This window comes from Diadema setosum, chromosome 21, assembly GCF_964275005.1.
Source record: "Diadema setosum chromosome 21, eeDiaSeto1, whole genome shotgun sequence".
NCBI classification, from domain to species: Eukaryota; Metazoa; Echinodermata; class Echinoidea; order Diadematoida; family Diadematidae; genus Diadema; species Diadema setosum.
The window spans coordinates 24,777,597-24,797,192 of NC_092705.1; the positions used below are offsets into that span (position 1 = coordinate 24,777,597).

Below are 19,596 nucleotides of genomic sequence, written 5' to 3' on the forward strand. Positions count from 1 at the left end.
GTTCAGCTCTAGTGATACAAGAGGATGATGTCACAGCTATAACATGAATAAAAGAAAATGAAGTGGAAGATTTTATTTTAAAGATCGGACTAAACAGGGTGCATAGAAAATAAAGAAAAAAAATTGATGAATATATAATGAATAATTTTAGGAAGTATTTAAATGGATTTGGTTAAGTACAGACCAGAAGGTATCAATACAGGTCAACATGCATATACATTTAAATTACAGGGACCTTTTGAATCATCTTTCTTATTTTGGAAACCCCACAGTTGTGCCAGTCATAAGTTACAGTGTTTTAAAACCAAAAAGGTCTATTTGAAAGCTTCTACATTCCCATTATGATAGTACATTGAACCTTAACCTCTGGTTGAATAGCAACCCGGATATTTTGCAGAGCGATCGTTGATGCTGAATGCCACTTTTAAAGTGCCCTAGATCCAAACCAGGTTAGCTGTTAGATATGTCTACTTTTTGACAGCGTCAAGTTGTGCTCAAATATGCAAATTTGAATCTTATAAAAAAAAAATTAAACAAAAAAAAAACATTGAGCAGGACTGGATGTATACTAGATGACTCTTTCCCCACAAATTATCAGTATCAGAGACCCCATTCTGGGCTTTGAGGTGTTACCGCAGCAACCGGCATTGCCAACAAACCCACTGCAGGAAATACGGGATAAATTTCCTGTTTGGAATCCTCCCTCCTCATTTAGGATTTTCGGTGGTAATGCCAAGCCGAGAATGATAAGGCTTTCGGAAATCTGTTATTTCGTTTCCAGTCCCCGAGTGGGATCCTGTTGTGTTTGACCTGCTTGTTTTAGTTTGATTTTCTCTCTTTTGGATGTGAAAGGTACTTCCTCTTTGATTGGTCCGGTTACATCGAGAAGTAATGACCATGTGATGCAATCTGATATCTTGTCGTGGTCAAAATAGACATTTCAGCACCATGCAAGCACTTGTAACCATCTATCCATTCCCTGCAGGGGAGTTTGGGAGGGGGGGGGGGGGTGGTGGCGAGATACAGTTAACATGTTTTCTTGAAGGCTTAATATGGTGGAAATAACCATCATTAAAAGTATGATCAAAATATGTGCAATTACTTCATTTCCTGTCAATTATCATATCCTCAAGTTTCATATGACGATGCTTTGATTATTACTCACTGTATTAAAATAAGAAAAATTGGAGTATCCCCAATTCTTTTTATAATCACAGTGGAGGATTTTAAAGGGATGATATAGTTTTGGTTGAGATGGGGGATTCAGGTTTTAACTTTAATAATGAGTTAATAAGAATTGAACCACTTTTATGAAATATCAAAGAGCATATGAATCTAAGAAGATTTAAAAGTTTATTTGATGAAAATCAGTTTTGAAATGGCCAGGATATCCAAAAAACAAAGTTAAGTAAAGTGGTCCTTATAAAAGATGGGACATTTAATATTTCATATAAGCAGTTTCTAATTATCTCATAAAAAGTTGAAACCTGAATCCCCATTTTGACCAAAACTATACCATCCCTTTAACCCATTGCGGATGAGTCCCGAGTATACTCAGGCAGGTGTCTATGGGGAAATGCTTGTTGTAGCAAAATCAGTCCGTCCTCAGTGGGTTAAAGAGCTGCCTATACAATATATCATCATTATTAACCCTTACTGTGCTTTTTACGGCCATCGGCAAACATGCTCAAGAGCTTTCTGTACTGATTGGCCCAAAAGTCTGGAAACTAATTGTCAATGAATAGAGATTACCTAATCCCCCTAATCTATATTGTGTCACTATGGCCTTATTGATATACTATAGTACATTGCTACATCTGTATGGGCTTGCTATTAACTTTAAAACTATGAGGTCAAGTTTGCATGAATTACTGGTGATATAAAAAAGAATGCTTTGAAAGTTATGCAGAGATTCTGAAAATGTAAAGAGTTTATGAGAAAATGCACATATGGATGTCTGATTTTTGTGTGAGCTCATCCTGCACAATTTACCAATGGTATATACCCAATAAAACTGACCTGCTGAGGACATGGTTTTCAGCAAAATTTTGAAGTAGACATCATTCCACATTCATGATTGGTTGCTAAGGGGGAAAATTGGTCGAAAATTTCAGTTGTGACACAGACCCGAAAAGTTCATTGAAATCTCTTTGCTGAAGTTAGAGGAAGCTGTATAAAGAGATGAGAGAGACTCTAAAGTCGGGACGACGTTTACAAACTTGAGGTTCCAAAGAGGAAGTCGGCCCGGCCTTCTACTATGCCAGGGGGTGGATACACGATAGGGGGGAATTAATTTGGTCGATCAACAGGAATCAACTCGAGATTCATCCAGAAGGGAACTCAGACAAACAAAAAATTTGATGGAAAACAAGCTTGTTTGAGTCCGAAAAACCAAGGGAAAGTTCACGTGATGACCCAGGCTTAAGTTGTGTCAGGATGTAAATATTAAATGCCTGGAAAAAGTTAAAAACAGAGAGAGAAGAAGAAGTTACTTTTCTTTCATTACTTTTATGCATGATTATGGATGGACATAAACACACACATCCATTCAAACACTGTCATATGCGATGAATCATCACATTACCCGTATAAAGTTGAAGATTATAAAAGGAAGTAAAAGCGTATGTAAAGCCAATTTTGGCAATATAACCTTCTCACTTTTCTAACATTTCATTCTTTTTGAAAATATTTTCCTTGTAATGAAGAAGGGGAAGTTTAACATCAATTTAAATCTGAAAATCTCATATCTGCTATATAATAACCAAAAAAATTATTTCCCAGACATTATAAGGCTTTCGTTTATGATACATCACCACACACGTACATACTTGTACTTCTATACACCTACATACTGGTCTGCAAAACATACGAACGTACTTACATATATGTTCAATTAACGCATACCTTCAGGATAATAATATGCAAACAGGAATGAGAAAGACACATGTAAAAGTGAGGATGGTAAAAAGAAGAGGAAAACATCACAGAGAAAAGCAAAAATGCAGAACTAATTAGAAACTTGCATATCCCTTGAAAGTAATACCTGAAAAAAATACTCTAAATGTCAAACCATAAGCCTGCATGCCAATTTTCCTCCCTTGCTGATCAGTCATAGTACATCGGTTTGTCCGCATATTCCACGGGCAGTTGCCATGGCGATTTCTATGTATCTTCTTTGTATGTCAAAGTTACCATAGTCTTGTGCAGATGCAGATCGAGTCCTTGAGAGTTTTCCATCACAAGTAGTATATCCATGGTCGTCACATGTGATGACGTGTCTTATCCGAAGCATGCAGTGATTGCTACCTGGCTGTAAAAATGCACAGAAAATCCATGCTCTGTCTCTCTGTCTGTGTTATCATACCCACAAAGCTTGCCCTGTCCCACCTGTAACCCCCACCCTCAACTTCACCCCCATCTTTTTCTTAAATTCTAGGCAGGTGCATATCAAAATATCTTCTGCATTATCGTTCGGCTCGTGAAAGCACATGTGAATATTTTTTTGCTGTGCTTCAGGAATTGATGAGCTTGACATGTTGGAAAAGAGCAGTGGCTTTTTTTTTTTCATTTGACTTAGTCACTCTTTGATAATTTAATCATGCAAACTTAGAGAAATGTGTGTACATTAGGTATACACATACACGCACACATATATTTGTCAATGTGACACATATATCTTTCATTACATTGTTTTATTGCTTTTGTTTGCAAGAAACTGCAAATCAAATTGAATATTGAATATTTTCCTGCAGGCAAGATTTTCTATGCACATTAAAAACACAATAGTGCATGTTTAAAACACAGTAAAAGACAATATACAAAAATCTACAAGTTTAAGTACATGTCTGTAGCAAAATGTCAGTGAATTTTGAAACATCACAGAATATAATATGTCTGTATATATTCATTGTTGTTGGATTTTTTTCTTTGTTCCATGTGTGTATGTCCTTCAGGAGGTTTATCCTATCCATGTATTCCAAAACAATACCGGAAAACACAATATTTTCGTGGCATGACATATTCCTGAATTGAAGCCGACAGCCTTTTCGCGGCATGAAATTTTTGAGTGCCTCTGGCATTTATGCACGTAGTGCAGACAAGAACTTTCTTGTGCATTTGAATTTTGTGAATCTTGGCTCTCGCGAAATTTATGAAATTAAAATGCACATGAACATTCCTCATTTTACAGTTGTAGTTCTATGCCATATTGTCTGATTTGGGAGAATATAAAAACAGAATGAGTACTATATAGCATTAGTGATTCATTAACTCACTGTATGGTGTATCTCTGTGGCTATTTTGCATATTGTTGGCTGAGAACCAGAAGGGTGTTATCGCAATTTTTGGAGGTATCGAGTTATTGGTATCAAGTTGTAAGAGCTTGATCTCCTCCACCTTATGGTGTCAATTCAAAATTATTTTCATTTTAATCACAAGGGCACTTTTTACCCAAAATTTAGAACAGTGTTAAATCTACCCTCTTTGTGATTAAGTAAACTTTTTATTTTGTGAAAATGGATTGTTTGTTTTTATTCATGCTCAAATCTTGGAATGGGATAGTGCCCTTCCGGCTCTCAGCTGACAATATGGTGCATTCTTGGAGATGATTCAAACTCATCGTAATGTTTTTCCCTTTCCCCTCTTGGAAATTCAAGTGGCAAAGCTTTCATTTTGTTGCTACGCCAGTCCAAAAACATGTCTCACGGGCAAGTCCTACATTGGGGAGTACAGCATTTTGGTTGAAAGCGTCTTCCTTTAGGATAGGGGTGATTGCTATTAAACTACGCTCATCTATATCCCACTTCAAGATGCTCAAGAAGGGTTGATGCTCCGACATATATGGGCGAGACGCTTCCTTACGGGGGAGAAAATTTCTTTCCGTGGTTCTGCATGATCGGGGCCGACTTTTGCTCCGCAGCGTCAGTCAATCGAGCAGAAGGAGTCGTTGATTTCGAGCGGGGAGGAACTCTTGGGGGAAGCATTTAGCAGGAAGTGGCAATTTGACATTCGGCCTGGAGGGGAGAGAGTCGATTACAAACCAGACCGAACAATGCACTACGGATGATCGATAGCTACATGGGGGCAGATAACGCGCCCGGGCCGAACAAGGACCCATCGAATCTCCCAGGGGCCTCCACATCTTTTTTGGGAGGGAAATAAACACGTGTATTAAAGCTCATCAAAGCATTGTGGCTTTTATTTTTTTCAGCATGGTATTGAGGACATATCCTGTGCAAGTGTTTAATGCAGGCAGAAATATTCTTACACGGAGATGATGGCAATTATTTTCTATGTGATTGGACGTCTTCTGTTGGTACCAAGAATTTCTGTGGCTGAACAAGGATTTAATACGTCTCTCGCATCCTGAACAGCATTGGATGACTGCCACCATGCTGCGCAGAAGGAGCGCATCCGTAAACTTTCCAGGTACTAGAAATATCCTTTAAAGGTACAGGGAAAATTGTTTTTCTGTTTAGATGAAATCATGGTCTTCTTTTTTTTTAATTTAGCTATCAACTGAATGACCTTAAGGTACAGCAGAATGCCTATGACGGGAGGGAAATCTTGCATAAATTGTTGATTTTGACCATGTAGCTCTCAGATAAAAATCTGTGCTTTATAGGCAGTTTAATATGATGTTTGATTAACTATTAATATGAAAAAATCAGGTGTCTGTGTATCAGTACACACGTATGCCAGTGCATGCAATCACACATCAGTAGGAACATATAATATTTCTTCTTGATTCCTACATAACAGTGCATTCATACACATTGTTAGACATGTATTTGTTGTATATTATACTTTAAAATGTGTACTAGATGTGCATAGAGATGAAGAAATTGGTATACCACAGCATGCTTCTATATGTATGTGCACTGTGTGTGTGTGTGTGTGTGTGCGCGCGCGCGCGCGCATGTGTGTGTTCTCGTAAATTGCTTCAATCAGGGATATATTGTAGTGTTTCACTCAGGCAACCAGGGATGCATTTCATACCGGACATATGACCATTTGTTCAGAGTATTCAAAACAAGTGAAAATTAAGTGAATCTTAGGGCATAGGGTATACCTCAGGGGTTAATGCACCTGCCCGTTCTGCATATATCTAGAACCAGTATATAGGCGAATAGTTTTCACAGTATTCAAATCTGGAAAGTTTGATAATTTTACATGTATTCTTAATGGTTGTGTATGCACCTGCATAATGTATACACCCCATATATGAGGCCTCATTTTTAACTTTCGAAACTGTATTTAAGTGTGTGTTGTTTGAAGGTTTTTAAGTGCATGTTAAATGTATTTAAGTGTTTTTTTATGGTTTTCAGTGTTAATTAGTCAGCTAGATTATTTTGAAAAAAAAAATATTTTTTTTTCATAAACTAATAATGGAATATGCCCAGTTACCTTGAGCAAGGTATCATATTCCCAGTTGTTGTTTTTTTTTTTTCTGTAAGGAAAAAAAAAATCATATTCCCAGTTGAAGCACCTATGAGGTGTATGTGTGTTTGTGTGTGGGTAATGAAATGTCCCGATGCTGTTTGGTGGAAGAACTATTCATTGTGTTGTCAAAATGTGTTGCCATGGAGATTAAACCGAATGTGTCAAATTTGTCATCCCTCCAGTCTAGTTCATAAGATGGTAACTCATGTTCACTTACATCATGTCTCTACACAGTTGGTGCATTCACTTTCAAAATTACTATGGTATATCATTTCATTGTATTTTGTTGCCACCATTTCATTGTCGTTGGCAAAATACCACTGTAATAGATACTACAGTAATTTTAATATATGGTAGCATTCTCATATCTCCTTCAGGGAGAAGATGAAATGTGTTAGGTTGCGTACACATGTGATTTGGAAATACGTCCCTGCGTGATCGGTGGTATGTTACATTCGTGACGCAATTCACGCACAAATCTTACATGCATATTTTCATGTGGAGTTTGAATGACCACTGTAAAATACTACGGTATACCACAATGCATTTGGTTTTGTATTTGCATTCACATTACTAACTAATGCACAAAATACTATGGTATTTTGCCATCAATTTGAGTTTGTCTCATGTTTCTATACACTTCAGTCCATAGTGTATCAAGAATCAGTTACAATTTAATCATTTTAAAAGATCAAGAACGGTCACCGTCATTATCTAGTTGCAGGGAGTTCTAAATAACAGGATCCAGGAATTAGATGATTTCTTTCAGTTTCCGTGCTCTTTATTGTTTGTTGTTATTTCAAGCAAAGAATGCAGTGTCAGACATTTGCTGACTGGAGGTGTCTGCAATGTTCAAGAACCAAGTGAATCATATCATAAACTTTTTTGGTTTCTAATCACAAATTCAAGAATTGGCTTGGTATCATACGAAATATATATATGTTTTACAATTATTCTTTTGTCTAATAACAAATGCAATTCCATGTATAAAGTTTTGATGAAGTTTGGGTGAATATAAAGCAGGTTTGGGTGAATTCAGCAATATTAGTAGAACACATCAGTGAAAGTTTCAGGAAAATTGGACAATTCCTTAAAGGGTGTGTACAGTTCTGATCGCGGTGAGGATTTAGCTTTTAATGTTTTGCGAGATATTCAGAAACCACTCTATAAGATGTCAAAGAGCATGCAATTCTAAGGGGTATCAAAAGTTTATTTGGTGAAAATCGGTTTTGAAATGGCTGAGATATCCAAAAACAAGGTGAAACAAAGAGATCCTAATAAAAGCGTGGCCTGTCGCCTTTTATTATTATCACTCTTTTGGATATCTCAGCCATTTGAAAACCAATTTTCATCAAATAAACATTGAATCCTTCGTAAAATTACATGCTCTTTCATATTTCATAAGAGGTTTTTCATTATCTCACTAAGGAATGTTCAAAACATGAATCCCCACCTCAACCAGTACTGTACAGGCCCTTTAAAATGTTATGAATTTTTAAAAGTTTCAGCTGGATGAGAAGACTACAACAGTTTGTGATGTCCCTGTGGGACAACGATATGAAGAAAATATAAACAGAATTCAACATATTTTCATTTTTCTGGCAAAATGAAAGAACGCTTGACTTACATCTTTCAGAAGGCAGGGGGAACAGTATTACCATTCATGTATCAGTAACAGGTCAAGGGAATGTGCATTTTTCATTAAAATGACATTTTATGGAATTTTCTTTATCCATCCTTCATTGTATGTACATGACATCAGAAACTGCAGTAGTTTTCTCATCCAGCAATAGCTATGTGAATACTTTAGAAATTCATAACTTTTCAAAGGATTATCTGATTGTCCTCAAACTTTCACTGATGTGTTCTACTTATATTACTGCATTCACTCAATCCACACGCATATTTGGGTGAACTTTCCCTTTAAGGGTTACGAGGAGAGTTTGACCAAAAGTAGAATTTCCTCCCGTCCCTTTCGCATATGTCAAGGCTGAGGGTGTGGAGATGGATTTTACTCGAGCAATAACCCTTGCTTTCACTGAGATCGAATTCCGCACATAAAAGATTCACCCCGCCGATCACCTCCTTTAGATCTTACTTCCTGACCACTTGGTGGGTTCAAAAACTCGCCCTTCTTCAAGGACTCGTTTTCTCGAGAAAAGGATCGACTAATCACTCCAAATTAAGTCCTGTTTTACCTTTTAAGCTCTCTTGCCTGAGATCTTTTGCAGACCCATGATTGCTGGAACTTTTCAAGTAATTATCGCGATTATTGAATTAACTTTATCTTGATCCAAAGTGGGAGAGCCCGAGCGGATTTTTGCTCGGCTTGGGATCGGTTTCGCAAAGGGAGATAAAGCTAGGAATCAAATTGGTGTGGAGAGATGCTGATGTGATTCACGGGGTTGGAGATTCTTAAGATCCGTTGGGTGGGTCTTCATCTCCTTCTCTTCTAGATTGGCTAAATTGCTGCACGGTTCTCGAACACGGGAAGTTAATGGCCCCGAAGTTTAGTGATTGCCCAAGTCGTAAGTTCAAGATCCCAACCTTTTAATGCTCAATACTTGGAATAGATGCTCAAGAGACGTTTATTAAAGAAGCACCAGTTCACTGAGCAGCGACGACAGCATCACGAAAATAGTCTGCTCTCTTGAACAAAAGGGCCCCAAGACTTTTAAGAGGGAAACCTTTGAGCACATGCGTATTAAAGGTAGTGAGCTTTATTTACGATCGGTCTCTTTGATCAGCACAGAATGCAAAACAACAAACCATTTTGCATGTTCGAGCTGATCAGGGATTGCCCCCAGCAAAATGATTCCCATACCAATCACCGGATTAGGCTCACATCATTGGGCCATGGGGAAATATGATAAAATGTAATCAGGACGAATTCATAGCACTTCTATCATCATTAGATGGGGCCAGCAGTGCTATTAACTTTTCTAAACCAAAACTACCACTCAGATTGTAGAGTTGATATTTCAAGGTCAGCATGAATTCAGACTGGTGTACAGTCAATTATCAAAGCACTTTTGCACTGTGCACAAAAACTCATGTTGAGTGGTTTCATGTCATTACAGATAAGCAATGAAAATGAACAATATTTATAAAACAAATATCACAATATCTATATCATCTCTGTGTGCTTTAGCCTTGGAAGGGAAATGACAGAAGAAAGAGGACGGAGGGCAGTCATCATATTTATATCATTTAATTATTCAACATGAAAGAATGATTCTTGTTATCACTTTTGTCTTATGCAAAATGTTTATCACACTTAATCATGTAGAACAAAGCAAGCAAAAAAACAAAACAAAACAGAAAGTAGGCAAATGGAAAGTTGATATTCATAGAATATGTTGTGGGATTGTAAACAATACCTGAAAGTAAAACTAAAACAAACATTTCAGTTATATAACTTAGGAAAAATGAGAGGAAATCGTGTTTCAAACATAAAGTAGAACAGAAAATTAAGTGAATTTTATTGAATTGAGAAAAAAATGCAACAGACAGCTTTTGGGGGCAAAGGCATTGAGAGATTATCTTATGGAGAACATAAACTTAGTAAAGAGACTTGCATACTCGGACGGATATCATGGACTACAAATTTCACTTTCGTTGTCATTGTATATGTTATGTCAGGACAATTTGGGCAGGAGAACATATTCTGTAATAAATGCTAGCAATTATTTTTTCATAAAAAAAAAAAATATATATATATATATATATATATATATATATATATATATATATATATATATATATATATATATAGAAATACCAATGCTGTGAGTAGAAGCAGAAATTAAAGGGATAGTATAGTTTTGGTTGAGACCTAATTTCAGGTTTCTAATATTTTTGGGTGAGATAATGAGAAACCGCCTATGAAATATGAAAGAGCATGTAATTCTATGAGGAATTCAACGTTTATTTGATGAAAATTTGTTTTGAAATGGCTGAGATATCCAAAAAAAAGAGCGATTCTAATGAAGTGTGGGACCCACACTTTATTGCGATTGCTGTGTTTTACTGTTTTTAGATGTTTCAGTCATTCCAAACCCGATTTTCATCAAATAAACTTTGAATTCCTCTTAAAATGGTATGCTCTGTACTATATCATAGGTGCTTTCTTGGTATCTCACAAAAAGTTAAAAGCCCAATTCTCATCTCCACCAATACTGTACCATCCCTTTAATGAAGTGGAAACAAATAACTGATGAGTGATGCATGTGAACTATTGGTGAAAAGAATGACATAGTGTCTTTAGATGCATTTTTTATTGAAAATAAAAAAGGAAAAATTATTGAAATACCAATCCTGGTAAGCAGAAATTAATGAAGTGGAAACAAATATTGAATACGAGTCTTGTTCATGGAATTATGGTAATTTCCTATCATCTTTGAATGCAGTCTTTTTAAAAAAAAAAAAAAAAAAGATGTTGGAAACTCAATCTTGGGAAGCAGAAATTAAAAGTGGAAACAAATGTTGATGAGTGATGCAAGTGAACTCCTGGTGCGTGGAATTGCAGTTATCTCTTATCGTCGTTAAGCGCAGTCTTCTTATTGCTGGCCAACAAAGCAAACTGTCTGCGCAAACCAAGCAGGATGTAATATCCACAGCAACAGCCAAGAGGTACTTTATGGGTTGACCTTCAATTTGTGCTCCATGGGTAGCAATACTGCGGGGTTGTTCCTTCCGCTCTGCTGAGCGATCAGCAAATTATTCGAGCATTCGGATGTCTTCTCCTCCAACAAACTTGTCAGTTGAGAAACAGAAGGATGTTAAAGTCTCTTGCGTGAAGTGTGTGACGTTAGTGGCCTTATGTTTGCTTGTGACATCCAGCAGACCTGTTTTGCATGTGAGGCTTGCTTCAATTTCATCATGCTCTGTTTAATAGCAGTGACTGAAATAATGTTTACCAAATTTTAGCTGAAACTTGAACTGCCTGAGCGTCTGGTAATAACATGTAAAAGCAGTCATCAAGTTTTCCTCCTTTTTCCCCTTTTAACCCTATAAAGTCCAAGGGGGGGCACATTGTGCCCCCCTACCATATTTTCGTTTGCCACTCCTACACCCTTCACCAGATTTCAACCAAATTTGGTGACTTTTCCTAAAATCTTATTGCGAACATTTTGATGTATGATTTAGCTATGTCCAATATTGTTGGTTGCCATGGCAACCATAAACTGACAACCATGTTCGTCAGATTTTGCATGATTTTCCGTTCCAAGTTCAGTTAACAATATAATAATGGATGAAATGGGGGTTTTCTTGGCTGTAATTTGCTGAAGGACCAAATTGTGAAGTAATTATGGTTGTGAATTACCCTGAAATGGTCTTCTTTTTATTTCCTTTATTTTTTATATGACATAGGCATCAAACAATAGATATAATAGAAATAATCGAAAATACAGCATTTTCCAAAGACTACCCTTTTATTTTGTGTTATTTTCACACAAGCTTTGCCGGCAATATCATTTGTATATCATATTATCAATCTGCAAACTCAAAATTTCAATATTTTGGAAATATGAAATGTGATGTCAATATTATGTACCCATTCTAAGCAATACATGATAGGTTTCATATATTTATATAATATTGGATGGCCTTGAGATTAATACAAGGAAATATTGGACGAGCTATGCACAAATATTGGACGAGTCGAAGACGAGTCCAATATTTTGCATAGCGAGTCCAATATTTCCTTGTATTAATCGAAAATAGGACATTCAATATCATTATTATTATCCTACAGAGGATTTTAGCAAAGAATGTTTTCACTTTGGCCTACCCTTTCTGTCTCCGACTCCGAGTGCTGTTCCTACTGTGTAGTGATCCTGACATGGGGTATGGTACATGTACACTCTTCAGTGCAAGTTAATCCACTTCAGTCTCTGATAAAACAGTGATCTATGTATCCAAGGTAGCTGTCATGTTACTGTTAGACCGAGATCTAGCTAATTTAGACCAGAATTAGATGTATTTGTATCCGAGATCTGAGAAACAATCCACGTCACATCTACCGTAGATCGTGAAAGATCGAATTAGGCTACTACTACCACAACTAGTCCTACTGTGCTGTATATAACGTACTTGTACACACGTACATACATGTACAGTAACTGTAATATGCATATCGCGCATGCAAATGCAAGCGCAGCGGCGGCGGCTGGCTACATTATATCGCGCGCGGGCTATCTAGCAGTAGCGCTGAGCATGCAGAACTGCAGATCAATCGTCGCCTTGCGCCTGCATGCACAAAAAAATGCAACTTGTTTTCATTAAACCTATATTTAACTTCCTGTCATGAAATTGATATTTTGAAAAATTGTGTGAAAAACAATTTCAACTAATTGATATATGAAATTTGTTTGCATAAACACAGAATTTTAGAAGTAACGATATTCTAGTTAATTCGTGATTGACCAATCACAGACGTTTTTACTTCTTATTTCAGGTCATCTCGTATATATCTCAACCAATCACGGTGCAGTTTATAAAAACTTTGGGGAATCCCCCTCTTGCCGTCCAATATTTTGAATATTTGTCGCCTCGGCAAAAAACATTGGTCGAGTTCAACAAACTTTTTAAGTGGGTTGGAGGTTATGAGGTGCGTCGACAAAATAACACTTGTATTTGGGCTCTAAAAATCCTCTGTATGGATAATAATTCTTCATATTGTAATGAATAGCGCCCCTACATGTTGACCTTGAGAAATTTCAACCATAACAAATAGTGAAAGTTGACTTGCTTTTCCTTTGTGGTAAATATGAAAATGATTGATATAAAATAAAAATATATATACTGGGGATAAAGAAATACAAAGAAAAAACATAATTTTAGCGTATTTCCTATGTATTTCTTTATATTTTGGTAAATAGCGCCCTCAGTGGATGACCTTGGGAAATTTCGAATGTTGGGTCATGTAGAGTGTGAGTTGCTCTACTTATGTGCCAAATATGACGGTCATACATTATATAATAAAGAAGTTATAAAGGGGGAAGGGGTCAAAATAGCTTGGGCTTTATAGGGTTAAAACTTCAGTGCATCATTCAATTACCTACTCAGAGATATTCAATATTCCACATTGTGTGGAAAATGTTGTTTTCTAAGCATAGATTAGGTGATTTGTTATTCATTGTCAGCCTGATGAGATGTAATCATGAAGCTAAGAAATGGTCATGTTTCTATTTCATCCTTTTGGATTTTGTACAACTATGATTTATATAATTAGAACCTCAGCTTGAAGTCATTAGTACCTACCTTCTTTCCTTAAAAAGGTAATATTAAAGTTGTGCATTAAACATTGAATCTGTGGGTCTGTTAAAAAAAAAAAAGAGAATGTCAAAGTCATGTGACCAAGATAACATGTATGGCCAGAAACAAGACAAGATATTCATATTTCATTTTTAAGACATGAATATTGTTGTCTGTGCATATCTTGTGTGAGTGTCATTAAATGATATCAGTATGATTTTGATATTATATATGGAATTTCTAGATGTCATTTCATACTGTATAAACTTCATGATTTGAGATGAAATGATTTTGTCCAAATATTGCAAGTCCAATGATGATTATAAAAATTAGCAACATGAAAGCATTTTGCCTTCTGTAACATTATTTATTCCATGCATATTTTTCATTCAGTTGCTAATAAAAGTTGCTAGTATAAATACAAATACAATCATTTACAAAATTGCCTTGCAAGTCCCCAAAAAGTTTATAAGTTATGCTTGCAAAATATGTGGCATATAAGTATATTTCTGTGCACATTGTCACATTTTTATGCAAGAACACATAGTATATGCAAAGATTTAAAGTCTTTATAATTCACAAATTCCAAGTTACAGACATTCAATTATTGATATAATTATTACTGTGCATATACGTAGGATACACATGCATATATTTGTTGGTATATTTTTCTTCTCTTTCACTTTTTAATATACTGCATCTCTTCTTGTTCTAAGACTGATAAAACTGCTCTCAAATTTGTGTCTACCATTCCAGTGTAAAAATGACAACTTAGCTTTCATGGTATAATTATACTATATTCATGTATGTAAATCTTATACATAATTTTGTATTTTTCTGTTCAGTGATTCGCGGGTTCCTGGTCAGACGCCAGATGAAGCACCAATGGGAGATCGTGGAGAGCCAGCGCAAATACATCGCCAGCTTCCTGTCTGACATTGAACAGAAGGGGGAGACATTGTCCAAAGTGAGTTGATTCAGATTGTTTGCCTGCCTATGTCCGCCTCTCTCTGTCTATCTATTTTTCTCCCTCTATATCTCTCTACATCTCACTATATATCTTTCTACCTCTTACTTTCTCTCTATTTTTCTGCCTCATCTCTCTATATCTCTCTGCGTATCTTTCTAACTCAGACTTTCTATCTATTTCTATCCCTCTATATCTTTCTTTAGTTATCTCTCTATATATCTTTCTACATCTTACTTTCTATCTATTCCTCTCCCTCAATATCTTTCTGTATCTCTCTATGTATCTTTGTACATCTTACTTTCTCTCTTTGTGTTTCTATCTCTCTCCTTATATTTTTTCTACCTCTTTTCTTCTGTTTTATCATATATACATATTTCTGTTTTGTTCCCTCTCTCTCTCTCTCTCTCTCTCTGACTCATAATCTATTTCTCTTACAAACATTACATATACATAAACTCACATTGTATGACTGGGAAATTATGATTGCTGTTGAATTACATATTGGACTTGTCTGCTTATGATAAGATATGTCCAAATATATATCAACATCTTTTCTTCTGTTGCCCTGATTATCATCATGCTTTTTGTACTCTTTTCAGAGGAGATTATTCATTCCTTTTCATTTTCTTCCTCTGTAAATTTCTCTCTGTCTCTGCTCCTCATGCCTACTGTTTTTCTCTCTTTTTAGCATGCTATCCAGGGGTGGATCCAGGAATTTCGTAAAGAGGGGGCGCCTTTACAAAATTAAAGGGGGGCGCATGCACCCCTTCCCCAATTTTTTACAAATTTCTTTTGGTGCACTCCCCCTGGATCCACCACTGCTATCTTTCTTTCTCTCCTATTGCTGTTTTCTATTGAATCATTCATCTTTCTTTTCATCCTTGGATGTCAAAGTGTCTTTGTAGTTTTCTTTCTTTTCTTCTTTCTTTCTTCACTTTCCAACTTCAGATTTTCTTTCTCTCCTCGTCACCCTCTCCCTCTCTCGCTCATGCTGGCTATTTTTCTATCTTTTTAGCATACTTTCTTTCTCTTTCCTGTTGTTATTTTCCATTGACTCATTCACATCTCTCCATCATTCTGTAATGTCAAAGTTTCTATTCATCTCTCCATCAGATTCTCTTCCTCTCCCTATCTCTCTTTCTCTCTTTTCTCCTCTTCTCTCTGCCCTTATTCTTTCTCTCAGGCTTTCATATTTTTTTTCTCCATCTTTCCAGTTTCTCTGTCCTTGCTATTCATTCTTTCCTTTCTTTCCCCTTTCTTTCCCCCATGTTCTTTTCCATGTCCTGCTGTAACCCTGACATTGTTTGCTCATGATACTGTCATCACTCCCAAACATTTTTTTTCTTCTTTTTTTGTTTTTACTTCAAAATGTCAGGCCATATTCGAGGAAGGCTAATTCAGGGCACATTTCCTCCTCCCCCTGCTGCTCGCACAATTGAGGGCGACATTTCTCTATCAAAACAGGACCATGATGCATTGCTACCGACTGAATGAGAGTCTCTGCACCGTCACGCAATATGCCACATTGTGTTAGTTTCTCTTTCTTATTAACCCACGGAGTGCCAGAAACCATGTTTCTGTATAGTTTGGTGCTGTTTCTTTTATCATGATTTTTATCATTCAGTGGTATTTTATGAGGTAGCATGAAAACTTGTTTATTTTCACAATTCACCCCTTGTTTGGTCATGTAGTATTGTTGTGTTTTTTTTTGCAAAATTATCAAAAAAAAAACAACCTTAATACCTAGATTTAAAACGGATCCTGATATTGGCATCAGACTTTTTGGGAATATTAAAAGGTAGATGTTCCCGGCTCAGCTTGACACTTTTTTTGTATTTCTAATGATATTGTGCTGATATAATGCTTTAACCAGTTCCATGTAATTTTTGTTCAAAATAGGAAACACGGTAAAAAAGGAAGTTTTTGGTGTGAGAGATGAGAATATACCTTAGATCCATCATCGTCATTCTGTCAGAACTTTCAGACTTTCTTTGTCTGTGAAATCAGGACTTTAAGATATACTGGGTTTTTTTTTTAATAAGGCTTTTGTTATAATGACAATCTCTCTTGCTAAAGCAAATATGATAAACTGTAGCTATCCCTGGTCCATTTGTTTTCAGGACAACTGAAATGAAAGTTTTCCACAGTTGACTTTTGATTATATACATTTAACATGGCGGCTTGTCATGTAGCTAGCTTGCAATTAACCCGTTTAAGACAAGTCCCAAGTATACTCGGGCAAGTGTCTATGGGAAATGCATGTTGTATCAAAATCAGTCCGTCCTCAGTGAGCTAAGGTTATCCATTAAGAGTAGTACAGCTAAAAGAAAGGAGAGAATACCACTTAAAAACAAAGTCATTCTTTTACCAAGACAATTTTGCTTTCAGTGTAAAAGCTTCCAGGAGCAATTTATTAAGAGTAGCCACTTGGTGTTAGCCTTGAAAACAACAACAACCATGGCCTAATTTTTCATTAGGGCCCTCTGGAAGAGCAGTAATTATACACTGACGAGGCTACCCTGGGTAAATAAGACCATGTTGATATCACATATTGCTATTTTTTAGCAAAAATCACAAGAAAGTCTCCAGATGCAAAGTGACAAACAGGAAACTAGGAAACAAGGAAGAAACAGCAACTCAGTTTGCAAGAATGATTGTAGACAATGCAGAGCGCCTTTACACTTTAATTTCAAGTGTGCTCGTCTTGAGATATGAGCCATATTTCAGTTTCATTTGACAATGAGAACATTGGAAACATGATACTCCCGTGTTGACAACGCTACATTCATCCGTATGCATGTTTAGTCCTCACTTGAGAATGACTAGTCTCATAGCTGGAGCTTTCAGACCTCTGATTCAGTGATCGCATCTTTTTTAATTGATTTTTTCTTTTCTTTTCTTTTGCTCCGCGGGAGTATTAAAGTTGTAGTGTACTTGTATGCTGTGGCTGAAATTATACAAGTGTGATAGGAAATTCCAATCAGCTTCAAGGAATACCAGCTCTTCTGCCCCCAAATTTCAATTCATATAAAGTTATGTATGATATTACAAAACATTCTTTTGCTATTACATGTGATTTATTCATGCTTTTTCAGCCACAAAGGAAACATCATTGTGGCAAAGATGCTTTTGTTGACATCTAGGAAGTTTCTAGTGCGTAGGTTGCATTTTTTTGTGTGTGAAATACTAAGTTACTTGAGCAATATCTAGGCCAGATGCCCAGAAATTATAGTAACACAGTCTGAACTTGGAAAGACTACCACTTTGCTGGTACTCACAACCAGTCGCATCCATTGTCAGGTTGCTTTCTGTGATTCTGGTTCTCTGAGCTTGACTGCAAAATCATATTTCAAAGCCAGTGGTCTCTGTTGTGGAAGCATTTGCTAGCAGCTTGGAGCCCTTCTGAACTTGTGGATGATTTCTTGGACTAGGACAAGGACCTGCAGTCTTGTAATAGACCTAGGTCAGCAGCAGCAGCAGCAGCATTCAGGGAAATGACAGAGTGAAGATCTTGTCTTTGCAGAAACTGATCTGCTTTCGCTACCAGGTAACTGGATGAAACGAGGAGATCGGTCAGGTATTCTTTGGTTTTGATTCCAAATACCATGACATCATGCAATTCCCTCATCCCACAGACCACAAAGATACTGTTGGCAGGGAAACAAGAATTGGATAAAAGATGAGCTTTACTTTTGCATTCAAGCATAAATTGGAATTATTTGTTACTAGTCGGCCTTGTAAACTGATACAAGTTTTCAAATATTTCACTTTACTCTTGTGTGTGGACAGGGGAAAAATTTTATAGGAAGTGAAATTCATCACATAGCATCTCTTAGCAGTGCCTTGTATACTCAACTCATTGATTGTTGGAAGGGTTTCAAAAAACTTTTCTCCCTGCAAAGTTCAGATTATGACTCATGTAGGAACTGTAGGACAAGATATATTGATGTCTAGACAGGTGTCCTAATGTAAGGATAGATATATTTTTTTTTTCTGTGAATGCCTGGAAGATACCATTAACATCTGATTGTAACAAAAGTCAGTAGTGGATGTTCTGCCCATGTTAAATGAGATTCGAATCTGAAGTTTGATGCATCATGCTATTCTCGATCTTTTATAGAGCTCACAAAAAGTTGCTTTTCATCTTAATAATGAAGTGTGATTCATAATCATTGGGTTTAACTGAAAGCAACAACTTAAAGTTTGACTGAATCAGCTCCAGAAGGTACGAGGTCATCATCGAGGAGTTTGTAAGACGAGACTAGCTTGCGGCTTGGGCGAGCCCATCAAACAAAGTGACACTTCACTGATTGGCCTGACATATTTTGAACCGCTCCAAACGAGGTTCACACCCTCTTCATGATGAGCCATATGGGACTCATTGTCCTACTCATCAGCCTCATCCATTTATCTGTCACCTAGCAACCACTATCACATGAATCACCCCGTCCACCAGTCACGGCGGAGGGTACGAGATCTCTCGCCCCTCCACCGCCCTGATCACCTCTCCATTAACTCCCCCCCCCCCCCACCCCTTTTTCAAGTGCACTCTGGCCACAATCGTCGGGAGCTCCGCAGACGCGGTGCTTCCTGTCGGCGGGAAATACGCAATTTGTTCCCCCCGCTGAGTCGTGCCATCTCGTCGTTGTCTTCCACTCCGGTTGATATACCTCTCTCGCAGATTTGTGTGTTAATAGAGGAGACCCATATGTATCTTTATTGCGGACTAACCCACCTGGGAACCAAGGGAACTTCATTTTCGTCGGAGGTTAAGGGAATTTAGAAAGGACCCTGCTTCTAGAGATACCACTATCTATCAGTTTGCGGCTGGTGTTATCTCCAGCCACGATCTGCGAGGACAGCTCCATTCTCGAGAACGGCATACAGATCACACAAGTGTGTACGTGTGCGCCGAAGGATCGTCA

At 37.0% G+C, this 19,596-nt stretch overlaps 1 protein-coding gene across 1 annotated transcript in view; it reads left to right on the forward strand.

The window, feature by feature from the left end:
* LOC140244429 (unconventional myosin-XVI-like) overlaps window positions 1-19,596 on the forward strand; it is a 197,202-nt gene that overhangs the window by 134,409 nt on the left and 43,197 nt on the right. Inside the window, exon 26 of the mRNA XM_072324068.1 lies at window positions 14,547-14,668. Within this exon, the coding sequence (XP_072180169.1) occupies window positions 14,547-14,668 (122 nt within the window). The remainder of the gene's footprint in view (window positions 1-14,546; window positions 14,669-19,596) is intronic.